We start from the raw sequence: 19,204 nt of genomic DNA, 5'->3' as shown, positions 1-19,204 counted from the left end.
CTATCGGTCTCTTTTGCCGAACCGCTAAGTGACAGGGACATAAACACACCAGCATCGGTTGTGAAGCAATGCAAGGGGGACAAACATATACACTCACACACACACAAACACATATATTTACATATATATGTGACAGGCTTCTTTCAGTTTCCGTCTACCAAATCCACTCACAAGGCTTTGGTCAGCCTGAGGCTATAGCAGAAGACACTTGCCCAAGATGCCACGCAGTGGGACTGAACCCGGAACCATTTGGTCGGTCAGCAAGCTACTTACCACACAGTCACTCCTGCGCCTATGGTCAACATTCAATATTTATGTTAACCAACCCTAAATTTAATCAATTATACTTCTACTTTTAAAAATATTTCAACCTTGTGTTGATATGAGATTTCAAGATGTGTGTGTGTGTCTGTGTGTGTCTTATCTCTCCATCTTCACCCACTGTTTTCTATTCACTATACTATACTCTTCATGCAACTCGGGATGGCAGCAGATCTTTCCCATTATTCGTATCACACTACCTGGTATTGGGATTGGAAGGCGGCGAGCTGGCAGAAACGTTAGCATGGTGGGCGAAATGCCTAGCGGTATTTCATCTGCCACTACATTCTGCATTGAAATCCCGCCGAGGTCGACTTTGCCTTTCATCCTTTCGGGGTCGGTAAATTAAGTACCAGTTACGCACTGGGGTCAATATAATCGACTTAATCCGTCTGTCTGTCCATGTTTGTCCTCTCTGTGTTTAGCCCCTTGTGGGTAGTAAAAAAATAGGTATTTCGTCTGCCGTTACGTTCTGAGTTCAAATTCCGTCGAGGTCGACTTTGCCTTTCATCCTTTCGGGGTCGGTAAATTAAGTACCAGTTACGCACTGGGGTCAATATAATCGACTTAATCCGTCTGTCTGTCCATGTTTGTCCTCTCTGTGTTTAGCCCCTTGTGGGTAGTAAAGAAATAGGTATTTCGTCTGCCGTTACGTTCTGAGTTCAAATCCCGCCGAGGTCGACTTTGCCTTTCATCCTTTCGGGGTCGGTAAATTAAGTACCAGTTATGCACTGAGGTCAATATAATCAACTTAATCCGTCTGTCTGTCCATGTTTGTCCTCTCTGTGTTTAGCCCCTTGTGGGTAGTAAAGAAATAGGTATTTCGTCTGCCGTTACGTTCTGAGTTCAAATTCCATCGAGGTCGACTTTGCCTTTCATCCTTTCGGGGTCGGTAAATTAAGTACCAGTTACGCACTGGGGTCAATATAATCGACTTAATCCGTCTGTCTGTCCATGTTTGTCCTCTCTGTGTTTAGCCCCTTGTGGGTAGTAAAGAAATAGGTATTTCGTCTGCCGTTACGTTCTGAGTTCAAATCCCGCCGAGGTCGACTTTGCCTTTCATCCTTTCGGGGTCGGTAAATTAAGTACCAGTTACGCACTGGGGTCAATATAATCGACGTAATCCGTTTGTCTGTCCATGTTTGTCCTCTCTGTGTTTAGCCCCTTGTGGGTTGTAAAGAAATAGGTTTGGGATTGGACTTACCAATATTCTGTCTGTCTGTAGGGTGGTGAGCTGACTGAATGGTTTAGCATGCAGGGAAAAATACTTAGCGGTATTTCATCCATCTTTACGTTTTCTGGGTTCAAATTTCACAGGAGTCAACTTTGCTTTTCATCCTTTTGAGGTTGATAAAATAAGTACCAGTTGAACACTGGGGTAGATATAATGGTCTTACCCCATCCCACTCAATTGTTGGCTTTGTGCCAAAATTTGAAGCCAATATTTTATCTATCAATCTATCTATCCATCTATTTTTGTTTGTCTTTATCTGTTTTTATATATTTATGTATCTGTCTATATTTATCTGTCTTTATCTATCTATCTATCTATCTATCTATCTATCTATCTGTCTGTCTGTCTATCTATCTATCTATCTATCTATCTATCTATCTATCTATCTACCTATCTATCTATCTATCTATCTATCTATCTTTATATCTATCTGTCTATCTGTCTTTATATCTATCTATCTTTATATCTCTCTGTTTATCTATCTGTCTATCTATGTATTTTGATACCTATTTATCTATCTGTATATCTATCTATCTATCTATCTATCTATCTATCTATCTATCTATCTATCTATTTATCTATTTATCTATCTATCTATCTATCTATATATCTATCTATCTATTTATCTATCTATGTCTGTCTGTCTGTCTATCTATTTTTATTTATTTCTTTTTGTTTTTGCTTCTTTCTCTCTTTTCTTCCTTTCTTCTTTCCTTCTTACTCTCCTTCCTTCATTCATTCCTTCCTTCCACCCCCACCCCCCACCCCACCACGTGGTGGACAGAACCCCCCACCCCCCACCCCTCCGTTCCTCTGGTCCTGTCACCCTTCCCTGTCGGTGTGTGAGTTCCGGGGTCACCCTCTGCACAAACAGACCCCGGTTAATGCATTTAGAATCTGGTCTTTGTTGCTCTTCTTCTGGCTTAATATTCTTTCGCTGACCCAACAGCTTGTTGCATTCATTTAATAATAATGATCGTTATTTAATTTCATTTAATTGCTAATTATTCAATGGCTCGTCAATCGTTATCTCTTTAACTTGCCTTCTAGCAAAAAAAAAAAGTTGTTTTCTTTATTCAGCTCATGCAGATCTTCATGTGCAATTCTTTTAGTTTCTTCATCACTGAATATCATCGGTTTTACCTGTTTTTACCTCTTACCTGTTTCAGTCATTAGACTACGGCCATGCTGGGGCACTACCTGGAAGGGTTTAGTCAAACATCTCAACTCCTGTACTTACATTTTTTTTAAAGTCTGGTACTCAGACGTAGGAGTGGCTGTGTGGTAAGTAGCTTGCTTACGAGCCACATGGTTCCGGGTTCAGTCCTACTGCATGGCACTTTGGGCAAGTGTATTCTACTATAGCCTCGGGCCGACCAAAACCTTATGAGTGGATTTGGTAAATGGAAACTAAAAGAAGCCTGTCGTATATATATATATATATATATATATATATATGTGTGTATGTTTGTGTGTCTGTGTTTGTCCCCCCAACATTGCTTGACAACCAATGCTGGTGTGTTTACGTCCCCGTAACTTAGTGGTTTGGCAAAAGAAACCGATAGAATAAGTACTAGGCTTAGAAAGAATAAGTCCTGGGATCGATTTGCTCGATTGACTAAAGGCGGTGCTCCAGCATGGCCACAGTCAAATGACTGAAACAAGTAAAAGAGTAAAAGAGAGAGTATTCTATCAACTCTTTTTGCTGAACCACTAAGTTACAAAGATGTAAACAAACTAACACTAGTTGTCAAGCAACGGTGGAAAATAAACATAAAGATACACAAACACACATGTGCATGCACACATGGGGTGGGGTGGGGTGGGGGACAAAGGTCACACCAAGAGGCACTCAATACACTCCAGGATTGTCAGACATGCTTCAATTATTCTAAAATAGTGGTGAATACACATGTACCTGATAAACAAAATGAATAATAATAATAATAATAATAATACTCTTTTACTTGTTTCAGTCATTTGACTGCGGCCATGCTGGAGCACCGCCTTTAATCGAGCAACTCGACCCCGGGACTTATTCTTTTGTACGCCCAGTACTTATTCTATCGGTCTCTTTTGCCGAACTGCTAAGTAACGGGGGACATAAAGCATCAGTTGTCAAGCAATGCTAAGGGGACAAACACACACACACAGGCATATATATATATACATATATACGATGGGCTTCTTTTCAGTTTCCGTCTACCAAATCCACTCAGAAGGCTTTGGTCGGCCCGAGGCTATAGTAGAAGACACTTGCCCAAGGTGCTACGCAGTGGGACTGAACCCGGAACCATGTGGTTGGTAAACAAGCTACTTACCACACAGCCACTCCTGGTTTCAAAACTTGCCACAAGGGCAGTAATTTTGGGAGAAGAGATGTGTCAGTTACATCGACCCCCATTATTCAACTGCCTACAGTAGACAACTCTTCCTCAGAAGGTGCCACGCAATGGTACTGAACCTAGAACCATATGGTTGAGAAGCAAACTATTTAACCACACAGCTACACTATACTTGCATGGGTACATGGGTTTTCTGAAGTAGTTGGATGCCCTTGCTGTTGGCAACCTTTGTAATTGGCTATTATGATACACAGGAATGTGGTGTACCCCTATTTTAAAACCAGGATACACAGATTAAATTATAAAGTATCATCTTGTAGGGCAGTTATGAGCAAACTGCAGCCTGCAGGTCTTTCTGAATGGCCTATCAAAAAAATTGCCTTGAAGTTTCTTAGTATTTCAGCCTGCCTGATGGTGACCCCATGTTTCATCAGCCCACTTCACAAAAAAGGTTACCCATGCCTGCTGTAGGGATTATTCTTCTGTCGGTTCTGGTTCCATGTTTGTGCTGGTATCGTATTAAAAACACTGGTGCTAGCACCACATAAAAAGCACCCTGTACACTGCAGAGTGGTTGGCATTATGAAGGGCATCAAACCATAGAAACTATGCCAAAAACAGACAATGCAGCCTGGTGTGGCCTTTGGCCTTTTTCAGCTCTGGTTAAACTCTCCAACCCATGCCAGCATGAAAAGCAGACATTAAATGATGATGATGGTGTCTGAAAATAGTCTATTGCCATGTTGGGTCATCTCCATCAAGGGTTTTTATCAATCATGCTAACTCCACTATATATTTCAGTCTTGTACTTATTTTGTCTCTCTATTCATATTTGTATTTCTAATTAACTTTTGCTTTTATTACACCCAGACCTACTTTATTATTATTATTATTATTATTATTATTAATTCCGGGTTCAGTCCCACTGCGTTGCACCTTGGGCAAGTGTCTTCTGCTATAGCCCCAGGCCGACCAATGCCTTGTAAGTGGATTTGGTAGACGGAAACTGAAAGAAGCCTGTCGTATATATGTATGTATATATATATGTGCGTGTGTGTGTTTGTGTGTCTGTGTTTGTCCCCCTAGCATTGCTTGACAACCGATGCTGGTGTGTTTACGTCCCCGTCACTTAGCGGTTCGGCAAAAGAGACCGATAGAATAAATACTGGGCTTACAAAGAATAAGTCCCGGGGTCGATTTGCTCGACTAAAGGTGGTGCTCCAGCATGGCCGCAGTCAAATGACTGAAACAAGTAAAAGAGTAAAAGAGAGAGCATTATTATTTATATATGCTTTCATTATATGTATACTTTATAACCTTACTACTCATTTGTCTTTCTACCAGTATTGGATTTCTGCCATGACAGCAGATTCTATATAAAATTATGTCCCTCTGTCTTGTGTTCCTAATGGAATATGGCAAATTCACAGCATTGCTATCTTTAACTCAGAGACTTTTGTCTATCAAGTGGAGTTAGTATTTTAATATATCTTTTATGTCAGTTTTGAACTGCAACCAGGCTGGAGCACTGCCCTTAAGGGTTCACTCATGCAAATTGACCCCCCCAGTACTTTCTTTTCCTTTTCTGCAAGATACTTGTTCTATCAGTTGCTTTTTGCTGAACTGCTCAGTTACAGGGATGTAAACTAGCCGACACCAGTTGTCAAGTGATGGTGGAAGACAAACACAAACATACATTGATTTATATACATGTGTGTGTGTGTGTGTGTGTGCATGTGTGTCTGTGTGTATGTGTACATGTGTGTGTGTGTGTATGTGTGCGTGTGTGTGTGTATGTATGTGTGTGTGTGTGTGTATGTAAAACAAAAACGACTCTTTTAGCATTGATACAGTTAACCTTTCAGTATTTTAACTGGCCATATCCAATCTAAATATTCTACCTGTTTTATGTTCAAACCATCAAGATGTGGCCTCTCACACCTACCCTACAATGCCCTTCTAAAACTAAACAGTCACATCATCATCATCATCATCATCATCGTTTAACGTCCGCTTTCCATGCTGGCATGGGTTGGACGGTTCAACTGGGGTCTGGGAAGCCCGAAGGCTGCACCAGGCCAGTCAGATCTGGCGGTGTTTCTACGGCTGGATGCCCTTCCTAACGCCAGCCACTCCATGAATGTAGTGGGTGCTTTTTATGTGCCACCGACACAGGTGCCAGACGAGGCTGGCGAACGGCCACTCTCGGATGGTGTTTTTTACATGCCACCGACACAGGTGCCAGACAAGGCTGGCGAATGGCCACGCTCGGATGGTGTTTTTTACGTGCCACCAGCACGCAGGCCAGGCAAGGCAGGCACGGCCACGATCGGATGGTGTTTGTTACATGCCACCAGCATGGAGGCCAGTCGATGCGGTACTGACTACAGCCACGTTCAGATGGTTCTCTTATGTGCTACCGGCACTGGTACCACAAACTACAAATTCCATTGATGTTGATCGATTTCGAATTTGATTTGATTCTAAATTTCAAAGCTACAGGATAATGAATCGTTAATTCAAAACAATGTGAATAAATAAGTATTACATTTAACAGAGTGAAGGTTCGTGGCTCAGTGGTTAGAGTATCGGGATCACAATCATGAGGTAATGAGTTCAATTTCCGAACTGAGCTGTGTGTTGTGTTCTTGACCAAGACACTTTTTTTTCACATTGGTCCAGTTCACTCAGCTGTAAAAATGAGTTGCGTCGTCATTGATGCGAAGTTGTATTGATCTTTGCCTTTCCCTTAGATAACATCAGCGGCATGGAGAGGGGGAGGCTGGTGTATATGGGTAACTGTTGGTCTTCTACAAACAACCATGCCCAGACTTGTGCATCAGAGAGGAATTTTCTAAGTGCAGGCCCATGGTCATTCATGAGTGAAGGGGAAAAAGTTAGCTGTAAAACGGCCACAATAAGGAAAGGCTGCTTAGAGTTGGTGAATTTTGGGGAGCATGGAATATTTGAAAGGTGTAGTGTTAGGATAGCTAAGATGGGACTCGGGTAGTTTATTCCATGCTTTGACAATTCTGAGGTCTAGCTCAAAGACAATCCGGTTGTAACCAAGTTTTTATCTGTCTTCTTCAGATGTATCTACGACCACCTTATCCATTGAACCCTACACTATTTTGTTTTAGGTTTTGCTAACATGTTAGACATGACACTATGGTTAAGAAGGTCATTTTGTGACCGCATGGTTTCAGGTTCTGTCCCACTGTGTGGCACCTTGGGCAAGTGTCTTTTACTATAGTCCTGGGTCAACCAATGCTTTGTGAGTGAATTTTGTAAATGAAAGCTGTTAGATAGCTCACCAGGTGTGTGTATTTCTCACCACTCCCTATCTTTCACAGCTGGTGTTGGTTTGTTTACATCTCTAAAAAAAACTTAGCAGTTCAGCAAAAGAAACTGATAGAATAAGTACCAAACTTAAAAAAAAAAAAAACAAGTACTGGGGGTCGATTTGTTCAACTAGAACCTTTCGTGTCAGTGCCCCAGCATGGCCAATGGCCATAGTCCAATGACTGAAACAAATGAAAGATAAAAGATCTTATGGTGTATACATTACACAAGGTTGGGAGAATTTTGCTGCTATTTCTAGCAGGTTGAGTGACACACAGCCTTTCTCATTAGCTTTCCTGCAGGATTGTTTATTCCATGGCTAATATCACCATGGGGATACGTAATCTCTTTATCTCTGATACCATGGCTACCAAAGGTGATAATTACATTTAGCATCACATGAACCACATTTCACGGCTCCCTTTAACCAGCTTTTACTTAATAGTCTTATGTTTTCATTCCTTTTTTATACCCCTTCATTTATTTTTAGTTCTCCCATGTTGCCTTCTCCCTTCTTTCCCCCTTTTTTTTTATCTCTTAATATTGTTGGTGTGTGTGTGTGTGTGTGTGTGTGTGTATATATATATATGTACCTGAATGTATGTATGTATGTAATTATATATGTAAATATATGCATAATATATGAGTGTGCGTGTATATATGTGTGTGTGTGTATGTATGTGTACATATGTATATGTGTGTGCATGTGTGTGTGTGTATATATATATACACACACACACACAGATATATACACATGTATGTACACATACATACACACATATATATACAGATATATATATACACATATATACACACACTCATATATTATGCATATATATATATATACAAACACACACACTCATATATTATACATATATATATATATATATATTTATATACATACACACACTCATATATTATACATATATATATATATATACATACACACACACTCATATATTATACATATATATATATACACACACACACATATATATACACACACACACACAACACAGATATATACACACACACATATATACACACACACACACACACACACACACACACACTAGCATTGCATCCTGGAATTACCTGAGTGTTATGCCCTACAGCCATATCATATTATTTGTTCCTTACGGGCAGAATCAACACAGCTGATATCTAGTGAACTGGATTACCGGTGTGATGGAACTTGTTTGCTTAACAGTGAAGGAGGGGTTGGATACAATTTGCATGGGTTTGTATGAAAGTACTTTCTGTCCTTAACAAGGATCATAAACTATGTATTATTTCATCATATGAAAGGGGATTAATATGATTTTGCCTCAAAATCACATTTAAAAAAAATTTTAGTCCCCTTCCCCCCACCCTTCTCCACCGCAATTTCATAATTTGTAACTTTTTTACAGATTGTTTTTTTTTTTTTTTATCCATGTAGAAAAATACAGAAATTACGAATCTGGGAAATATATTTCCCTTTAAAGTTTAATTTTTTCTTAAAGAAACACTCTTCCCTCACCTCATCTTAAAGAAACCCCTTCCCTCACCTCACCCACCCATCACCTACTCCCTTTCAAAAAGCTAAAAACACCCAATGTTTCACTTTCGTATGATGTTTCACCCATGCGTAGAATTGTACTGAAATAACAGACGTAAAAAATATTAGAGTACCACCAGAAAAGCTGACATGCTAGAAACAACAGGTAAATGACATTATTTCTGAAGAAACTTCCTTGCTTTCCAAAAAGCTAAAAGTGAAACATTGGGAGTTTGTAGCTTTTTGAAAGGGGTGAGGTGATGGGTGGATGTTTGGGAAGGAGATTTTAGTGTTTCTTTAAGAAAAAAGAAAGAAGAAAATTATTAAAGATTCGGACTCTGTTTTTCTCTCCATGGACTATTGAGGAAAATATTTGAAAAAAAAATGAAGAAATTGAGATGGGGGAAGGAGAAAATTAAATTATTGAGAACATGTTTTGGGGGCAAAATCCTAATCTCCTGTATTGAAAACATAGGGATTTGAAGAAATTTAGGAAAAACAATTGGTGCAGAGGTCACAAATGTCACCTCAGACATGCTAGAAACAATGGTTAAAGGACAGAATTTCTGGGAGAACTTCCTTTTAAATTTATATTGAAGATCAGGTTTTTTTTTATACCCATCGCAAACATGAATTACAGAATAGAAAAAGATGATTTCAATTAGATTTGAGCTATAATTTTGTGTGTGCACATAGCAAGAAATAGCATAGTTCATACAGAAATTTTAGCTTCAGAGTGTGTGTGTGTGAAAAGAAGTTATTTTACGGTATTCTTTCATTTGAAGCAGCAAAGTTGTCAACTTGATCATATGGGCTCATATTATTGTTCGATAATTTCCATAAAAATTTTTCCATTTCTTTATTCTTTGAAGAGAGCAGAAATTGAAAGATAGGTGAAAGTGAAAAGGCGACATTTGTTTTGAAGTGAGAGCAGAAAGTGAAAGATATATGTACACGTATGTGAAATGGACATGCATGTGTGTGTGAAAGAGAGAGTGAGTGAAATTGTGTGTTGTCATGTATGTACTTTTTGTAGGTGGCACTCACTCACTCTCTCTCTCTCTCACACACATCTTTCATATACACGTACATAAATAGAAATACATACATCTTTTTTGTTTGTATTCATGCTTGTGCATGTGAGAGAGAAAGTGAGTGACTGTATTTCCTCATAACATATCGAGAAATGGTTGTCTTTTAACCCTTTCATTACCAACCTGCCTGAAACCGGCTCTGGCTCTTGAATACAAATGTCTTGTTTTCATAAGTTTTTAATTAAAATCTTCCACCAAACCTTAGTCACAATTTATATTCCTAACACTAGCTTAATGATAACTAAGTTATTTTAGTAAATTCTTTGTTATATTTAAAGTAATTGAAAGAAACACAGAGAATCTCAACAGAAATACAGTAACAAAAGGGTTAAGGTACACACTCATATAGAAAATGTGATGTCTTGGTATAAAATGTTGTTGAGAATAGTTGAATTATAGAAAGATTATAATGTTAAATTTTTGTTAATGCAAATTATGTAAATGAAAATAAAGTTTAATTGTTAGCTGAAAGATTACTGAATCTTTTGATACCCCATTTTGACATGTGGGGTATCAAAAGATTCCGTAATACTTTCCCAGTATTTGTTCTCCCTTTTTTCTGAGTTCAAATCTCATATCTTTATCGACAAAAAGGATAAAGGGATAAAAAGCAAAGTCAGCATCGGCGGAATATGAATGGAGAATGTAAAGATTGACAAAATACTGCTAATCATTTTGCCTGGAATGGTAAGTTTTGCCAGCTCCCTGCCTTAAATAATAATAATATAATAATAATAATAATAATAAGCGTATATTACTTCTTTATACTCTTCTCGGGTCCATTTGTTCCACTTACATTTTTCTTTCTGTGGTGGTTGTGGTGGTGAACTTGGAGGGCTCAAGTTGGTGAATTTCCCGTTCAAGTGACCATCCATGTCCGTATTCGGAGAAGAGTTTGTGCCAGTTGATGACTTTTCAATCCCAGGCTGGCTCTTCCCTGGGGGACGCGCTTCCAGATTAACCATAGGACAAGCAATTTGATATACTGATTTAGTTTTCCTTTTAGTTTCCAAAAACATTTTGGTGCCACGATAATGTTATCATTTTTGAGCTTTGAGTGGCTCGCGGGGAGACGGCCATCATTGCCATAGCCAAGATTGTCTTAACTGGTACATCACACGTATTGAGAAGAGCATTGTCGATGTGAGAACTATTACTACCCATGTATTTTAATTTAATTTAAAAAAAAAAAAAATGAACGAACTAGTGAGTTTAGTTAATGGCCTACCAATGTATACTATGAGTTTCTTTGCCCTAGGAGTCGGGAAGACACTCGGCAAGAAATGGAAGCAAATTTGAAAAAAGAAGAAGAAAAAGATAATAATAATAATAATAATAATATAATAATAATAGTTGTTGTTGTTGTTCAACTCCCAAGCCTGCCCTAGCAGATGAGGCTGTGATCAAATGCATTCAATCAATGATAGTACTGCCCCCACCCCTCCATCAATTCCTCATCACTAGTCATAGCACATCCATGGCTACATTATCCAGTGGATCCTTGTAAGAAAGTAGGGTGTGTGATTCAAGGGAAATTTTGCTGTTATTTCTAGCATTTTGTCTGTCCACATAGAAACACCCTCCTATCCCATCCCTCAATCGCCTTAGGTGTCCGGAATTAATTTCCTGTTTGTTTTACATCATAGCATCTCAGGATATTAGGTCCATCTGGAAACCTGTTGCGCTGGAGACGGAAGAAGACCCACTTCTCACGCTAATTAGAATAAATTACCTTCCTCTCTTTGCTTCTAATTAATTTCTTTCCCTTAATTTTGTTGTTGTTGTTTTTGTTGCTATCAGCACAGACATAGCCGTGTAATAATTCCCAACCACATGGTTCCGGGTTCAATCCCACTGCATGGCACCTTGGGCAAGTGTCTTCTACTATAGCCCCAGGCCAACCAAAACATTATAAGTGGATTTGGTAGATGGAAACTGAAAGAATCCTGTCATGTATATATATATATATATATATATATATATGAAGTTAATCCAAACATGAAAACTCAAAGAGAAAACACAACAACACGAAGACGTGGAACAAGTATAGTGTTATTGGACGCTCAGGAAAGGAAAGAAAGAAGGAGTATTTAACGTTTCGAGTGGAGCTCTTCATCAGAAACATAGGAAAAGGAAAGATCCAAGGAAGGGAAGACGGAGGAAAAAAATCGTCAACAGTACACACGCGGTCAATATATATATATACACATATGTGGAGGCGCAATGGCCCAGTGGTTAGGGCAGTGGACTCGCAGTAGTAGGATCACGGTTTCGATTCCCAGACCGGGCGTTGTGAGTGTTTATTGAGCGAAAACACCTAAAGCTCCATGCGGCTCCGGCAGGGGATGGTGGCGATCCCTACTGTACTCATTCGCTACAACTTTCTCTCTCTCTTTCTTCTGTTGGCCTGCTCGCTTAGCCAGCGGGGTGGCGTCATTTGAAGGCTAAAACAATGTGAAGCGCATTGTGACCAGCGATGTGTAACAACATCTGATAGCCTGGTCGATCACGGTGATATATATACATATACATAGCCCAAGCCAGCCATGATAAAGTTGAGTTGTAATCAAAGACTTTCTACACAACCATGGACGCCTCCCCTATAGATGTGTTGCAGTTACTCTCTTGATAGAGCTTGATCTTGACCAATGATCTTCTTGGATTCTCCCGCTCAGCATCAATGTAAAAAGCACCAGTGGTTCAGTTGAGCTCTTCTGCTACCTCTTCACAATCTACCATGCTTCAGTGCCATGACTTCACCGTATCCATGGTAGAGTGGCTGAACATGTGCTATGCCTTGCCATGGCTGCTCATAACTATGCGGGCACAGTTGTCACTCCATGAGGTATTTTCAAAATACCCACATGCCCTTAATACTTAAATACTATAATACATCTGTGTCCATTTTTACCCATCAATCATCAGTAGATCTTAAATAAAATTTTAAAAACCGCACCCAGCATGGTACTGTTAGCTGCACAGCAGAGCATACATACTACATAGTAACCAAGCAGGCTCAATATATCTTGTGTTCAAGATGTAAGTGTTATTAATCTTAACTGTACAAATTGGTTACCTGCATGATCTTGATATTCTTTAACAGAACAAGGCGGCGAGCTGGCAGAACCGTTAGCACGCCGGGCGAAATGCGTAGCCGTATTTCATCTGCTGTTACATTCTGAGTTCAAATACCGCCGAGGTCGACTTTGCCTTTCGTCCTTTCGGAGTCGATAAATTAAGTACCAGTTATGCACTGGGGTCGATGTAATCGACTTGATCCATTTGTCTGTCCTTGTTTGTCCCCTCTATGTTTAGCCTCTTGTGGGTAGTAAAGAAATAGGTATTTCGTCTGCTGTTACGTTCTGAGTTCAAATTCCGCTGAGGTCGACTTTGCCTTTCATCCTTTCGGGGTCGATAAATTAAGTACCAGTTACGCACTGGGGTCGATGTAATCGACTTGATCCGTTTGTCTGTCCTTGTTTGTCCCCTCTATGTTTAGCCCCTAGATATTCTTTAACAGAACCAACTAGAAACTTGTTCCACTGTTGCTGTTTATAGTTGCCTTACATGGAAACTACTAACAGTTGTAGCTTCTAATTTGTTTGCATTACTTAATGGCTAACTCAGTCCAATGGATTTATTTTCTACAGAGTTTAAAAAAACTTATTCTGCAATCATATAACTGCTCTCCAGCTGTCAAACAAATGTGTTTATATTGAGCTGTGGATAGCTTCACTGCAGATTTCGTGTTGACTTTGGATTTACCGTGTGCATAAATTTCTAATGCGCACATATCTCCTTATGCCCTCGCTTAAAGCTGAACAAATGTTGACATGAACCAGCGTTGGTCACTAAGCACCCATTTTTATCCTGTAGCCTGTCTACACTGAAACTGCCACCGATGTGTTTGTTCGATAAACTCATATTTAGATATTCTCATTACAAAGGTTTTCACTTTAGATTTTGATGCATCTCCATTTGCTCTGTTCATGATCTCTGCCATTTTTAGTTCATATTGGTTTGTGTGTGTGTGTGTGTGTGTATATATATATATGAATGTGTGTGTGTGTGTATGTGTATATATATATATATATGTATGTGTATCTATATGTTTGTGTATGTATATATGTATGTGTATATATATATGTATGTGTATGTATATATGTATGTGTATATATATATATGTATGTGTATGTATATATGTATGTGTATGTATATATGTTATATTTATATATGTGTGTGTATGCATATATATATATATATATATATATGTGTGTGTGTGTGTTTGTGTGTGTGTAGTCGAAAGACATCCATTGCTATGTCCTGTTATTTGTATTTGTATAACATTTTCCGGGGGGGGGGGGGGTTACCGTCCTTTTTTTTTTGTACATTTGCTGCTTTCTTCCATGGAGTCTAATGCTCTTAGCTTAGTTTTTTCCTTGGGGCTGGCCAGATAGGAGCAATCTCGAGTATAACCAGCCGAAATTGCAAAGGTGGTCTGGAACTCAACTGAGGAATAATAGAGTGGGCAATAAGGCGACGAGCTGGCAGAATGGTTACCACACCAGAAAACCAGTGGCATTTCTTCCAGCTTCACATTCTGAGTTCAAATGCCACTGGGGTTGACTTTGCTTTTCATCCTTTTGGGGTCAATAAAATAAGTACCAGCTGAGTACTGGGGTTGATGCAGTTGACTTACCCCTCCAGCAAACTTGCAGGCCTTATGCCAAAATTTGAAATGAATATTAAAATTAAAAGTAAGTACCAGGGTTGACTCATTTCAACTAAATCCCTTTAGAGAAGTGCTCCAGCATGGTCGCAGTCAAATAACTAACAAGTAGAAGATGAAAGAATAAGGATAAAGATCATTTTCAAAATTAATTGAAAAAAAAAAGGTATTATATTTCAATAGAAACATGGTAACAAAAAGGTTAAGTTGTAAATAAAAATAATAGACAGCCAAAAATAAAACCCCAACAACTTTAAATCACAAAATGCTAACATGCTTTATGTTGCACCCAATATCATCCAATATCATTTTCATGTGTGATAACAATCTATATATACTGGTTGTAAAAGCTGTAGTAATATTACTTATCCTCATGAAGTTTCCTTTGATTTTATAAAAAAAAAAAAAAGATTCTACCGATTCACTCTCTTAATACCAGTCAGACAATTACTCTAAGTGACTGGCAGTGAAAGTGTTAAAATAGATTACCATCTCATACTATCGGGTGGTTTGCACTCGATACAACTGATAAATTTCAAGCTTTGATTCTATTGGTCAAAATAATCTTGGAAGTCTTCTCTCACTCCCCCAACCACCACCACCATCACTAACATCATTTTCACCATGCTAACACCTCGGGGGGTTTTGTTTTTGGTGGCAGGGGGGGGGCTACTGGATTTAGTCATTGGATTGTCGCCATGCTGGGGCATGGGGTTTCAAAGGATTTGTTATGCTTGTAATAACCCCATTACTTATTTCATTTGCCTTCTTATTCTTATTTCTTTATTGCCCACAAGGGGCTAAACATAGAGTGGACAAACAAGGGCAAACAGATTAAGTCAATTAAGTCGATTTTCTATGGCCAGATGCCCTTCCTGTCACTCACTCTCACCTGTTTCCAAGCAAGGTGATATTTCGTCATGGTCAGAAATGTTTTCGCAGAATATTGGAAATGACTGACACTGCTTCTATGACAGTGATAACCATTTACAACTGTCATGCTGTATCAAGACCAGAAGATACATACACACACCAGTGCATAACTGGTACTTAATTTATTGACCCCGAAAGAATAAAAGGCAAAGTCGACCTCGGCGGAATTTGAACTCAGAACGTAATGGCAGATGAAATACCGCTAAGAACTTCGCCCGGCGTGCTAACGTTTCTGCCAGCTCGTTGCCTTCTTATTCTCTTAATGTTTTTAAAGTGCTAATTATGAGACATTAACAACAGAACGTTTTTTGAAAAAGCCAATGTAAACATTAACACAGAAAAATACATTCACTCATTCTATCTCCCTCACACACACACACACACACATTGTATGTGCAAGTATGGCTATGGACTGTGTGCTTAAAAAGTTTACTTCGTAACATGGCTTCAGACTCAGTCCCACTGCTTGGCACCTTGAGCAAGTGTCTTCTACTATAGCCCAAGGCTGACCAAAGCCTTGAGAGTTATTCTGTTACTGGTTTTAGTCATTAGATTGTGGCTCTGGTAGGACAACACTATCAAGGATTGTCGATCTTGATATTCATTCCAAACTGATACTTGGTTTGTCATTCTCTACTTTCAAACTGCTAGGTTACAAGAACAGTTAAGATAGTAATCAGATGTGATATCAAAAATTAAATTATTAATAATTAAAATTACATCATTTCTGTTTAGTGATCAAACATCCTTTGAATTTTAATGTTAAAATAACAGAGCATGATGGAGTGTATAGAGATATGATTGTCAATGTTGAAAAGTTGATTTATGATGCAGAAGCAACTTGAGTTTGAAAGCTTTCATAATTGTCCATCTTTAAATTACATTGCAGAAGCGCATTTTTAACCGTTTAAGAATAAACAAAATCTCTTAACCCTTTTATTGCGGAAATCAGATATGGCCACTCAAAACCTCATTACTCTTAACTGCAGAAATCAGTTTAACGTACCAATCTATCTTTCGCTGTGGAATGCCATGACTGAAGCTATTTTTCGTTGAGATATGCCAAGTTTATTGAAGCAATACGACTTGTAAGAAAATGCCAATTCCAATTTTTGGTAGACATTTAACAATATTTCTGGAATAACCATGAAATTCAATTTCATGGTTAAAGGGTGAAATTCATTTTTCATTTATTTCTTGAATTTTCAAAATATGTTGCCTACTGACACGATTCTATTGCAATTGTTTGAAAGTTACTGAAATTTTTCTATTCCTCAGATTTTTTTTTCTAGTTTGTTGACATTTTTAACATATTGGTCTATTTTATGTAGATGTTTCACCACTTGAAACCTTGTACTTGGTTACAAAATCTCTGTGAGATATCTCCTTGTCTGGACAAGATGCCATTCTTCTGCAAACATATATATATATATATATATTTCTTCTGTTGGCCTGCATGCTTAGCCAGTGGGGTGGCGTCATTTGAAAGCTAAAACAATGCAAAGTGCATTGTGACCAGTGATGTATAGCAACATCTGATAGCCTGGTCGGTCACGGTGATACACACTCATACACATGAGGGGATGCTGAAAAGTTCCTGGGTTTGGGTATAAAAAAAAATATATGATGATCAGTTAATTATGATTTTATCCAACATATTCCCCTCTCAGATTCACAGACTCGTTGCAGCAGTCCTTCAATTTTTCCAAGCCCTGTAAAAGAACTGAGAATGTTGGGCCTCCAACCAAGCCCTTCGCAATACCCTTAAAGCCTGGAACTTTTCAGCATCCTTTTGTGTGTGTGTGTGTGTGTGTGTGTGTGTGTGTGTACGTGTGTGTGCTTACAAGACTACAGATTTCAATGGCCTTTTCACTTATAATCATCCCTCTTCCTCTTCCTCTCCCTCTATGCCCATCTTAGCCTTTACAATATTCCTGATGTCTACAGCAGATTGTCTTTCACTCCCTATTTTACCCACTTTACACTGCCATTGGAAATTTGTTATTTAGACACATTTTATCACTAATGGAATAATATGCAACCTTAGGTTGATAGGCCCTAAAAAAAGACATTAACCACCAATAAATTTGCTTCTTAAAATATAAAAAATTAAAAAAACCCGCAGACTATAAATTAGTCCCTTTTCCAACCTTTGTATCCCTACCTGGAACTTTTCAGCATCCTTGTGTGTGTGTGTGTGTGTGTGTGTGTGTATGTGTGTGTGCTTACAAGACTACAGATTCCAAAGGCCTTTTCATTTATAATAATCCCTCTTCCTCTCCCTCTATGCCCATCTTAGCCTTTACAATATTCCTGATGTCTACAGCAGATTGTCTGTCACTCCCTATGTTACCTGCTTTACACTGCCATTGGAAATTTGTTATTTAGACACATTTTATCACTAATGGAATAATATGCAACCTCAGGTTGATAGGCCCTAAAAAAAAACATTAACCACCAATAAATTTGCTTCTTAAAATATATAAAAAAAAAAAAACCCTGCAGACTATAAATTACTCCCTTTTCCAACCTTTGTATCCCTACCTGGAAAACGTTTGCTTTCACGCTATCACAAATGCTCTCGCGAGGATTATTTTTATTGAAAAAGAATAAAGATGAAAAAAAAAAAGCGAGGCCGTTTTTCATTATTTTTGATTGATTAATTGGTATTCCACTTAAATATTTATATCTTCCATTTGGTTTCCTTTACAGGCTAAAAATGTGATAGAGCATCAACATAACGACACAATTGAAACACTAAAGGTAAAAGTTCTTTTTTTTTTCTTGATGAATTTTTTTTTTCTTCCAGATGCCATTAACTGGCCATTACGATACAAGATAGTGGAGGGGATTTGGGGTCATATAATTGAATTGCATTTAAGCTTTGTGCAAATTTTTCATTGAGGCAGGGAGTGGAAGATGAGGTGATGATGGATTTATCTGTATGATTTTTATTTAATGGGGTTACATTTAATCTTGTTTGATAGATCTTGTTAACCCTGATTCAGTTTGCCTGTTCTAGTTCATATTTTACTCCTTTGAATTGGAATCTCTCTGGATGCAGTTTTCATTCTTCCAGGTTTGAGAAAATAAGGAAGCTTTGTTATAATTATTATCATTATTATTGGAAGCACTCCATCGGTTACGACGATGAGGGTTCCGGTTGATCCGAATCAACGGAACAGCCTGCTCGTGAAATTAACGTGTAAGTGGCTGAGCATTCCACAGACGCGTGTACCCTTAACATAGTTCTCGGGGATATTCAGCGTGACACAGAGAGTGACAAGGCCGGCCCCTTGAAATACAGGTACAACAGAAACAGGAAGTAAGAGTGAGAGAAAGTTGTGGTGAAAGAGTACAGCAGGGATCACCACCATCCCCTGCCGGAGCCTCGTGGAGCTTTTAGGTGTTTTCGCTCAATAAACACTCACAACGCCCGGTCTGGGAATCGAAACCGCGATCCTATGACCGTGAGTCCGCTGCCCTAACCACTGGGCCATTGCGCCTCTACTATCATTATTATTATTTGTTAGCACACCAGGCAAAATGCTTAGTAGTATTTCGTATGCCGTTACGTTCTGAGTTCAAATTCTGTCAGGGTCGACTTTACCTGTCATCCTTTTGGGGTCGTTTAAACAAGTATCTGTTATGCACTGGGGTCGATTT

The 19,204-nt window shown here is 38.7% G+C and overlaps 1 protein-coding gene across 8 annotated transcripts in view; it reads left to right on the top strand.

The window, feature by feature from the left end:
• The window catches only part of LOC115224461 (RIMS-binding protein 2), a 595,300-nt gene that overhangs the window by 330,320 nt on the left and 245,776 nt on the right, over window positions 1-19,204 (top strand). For all 8 annotated transcript variants that reach the window (XM_036513377.1, XM_036513379.1, XM_036513378.1 and 5 more), the window contains one exon: window positions 18,251-18,301. In XM_036513377.1, coding sequence (XP_036369270.1) covers window positions 18,251-18,301 — 51 coding nt within the window. The remainder of the gene's footprint in view (window positions 1-18,250; window positions 18,302-19,204) is intronic.

The sequence above is a fragment of the Octopus sinensis genome, linkage group LG25, assembly GCF_006345805.1.
Source record: "Octopus sinensis linkage group LG25, ASM634580v1, whole genome shotgun sequence".
NCBI lineage: Eukaryota > Metazoa > Mollusca > Cephalopoda > Octopoda > Octopodidae > Octopus > Octopus sinensis.
Note: the sequence above shows the minus strand (reverse complement) of the source record. Positions and strands in the feature narration are given on the sequence as shown.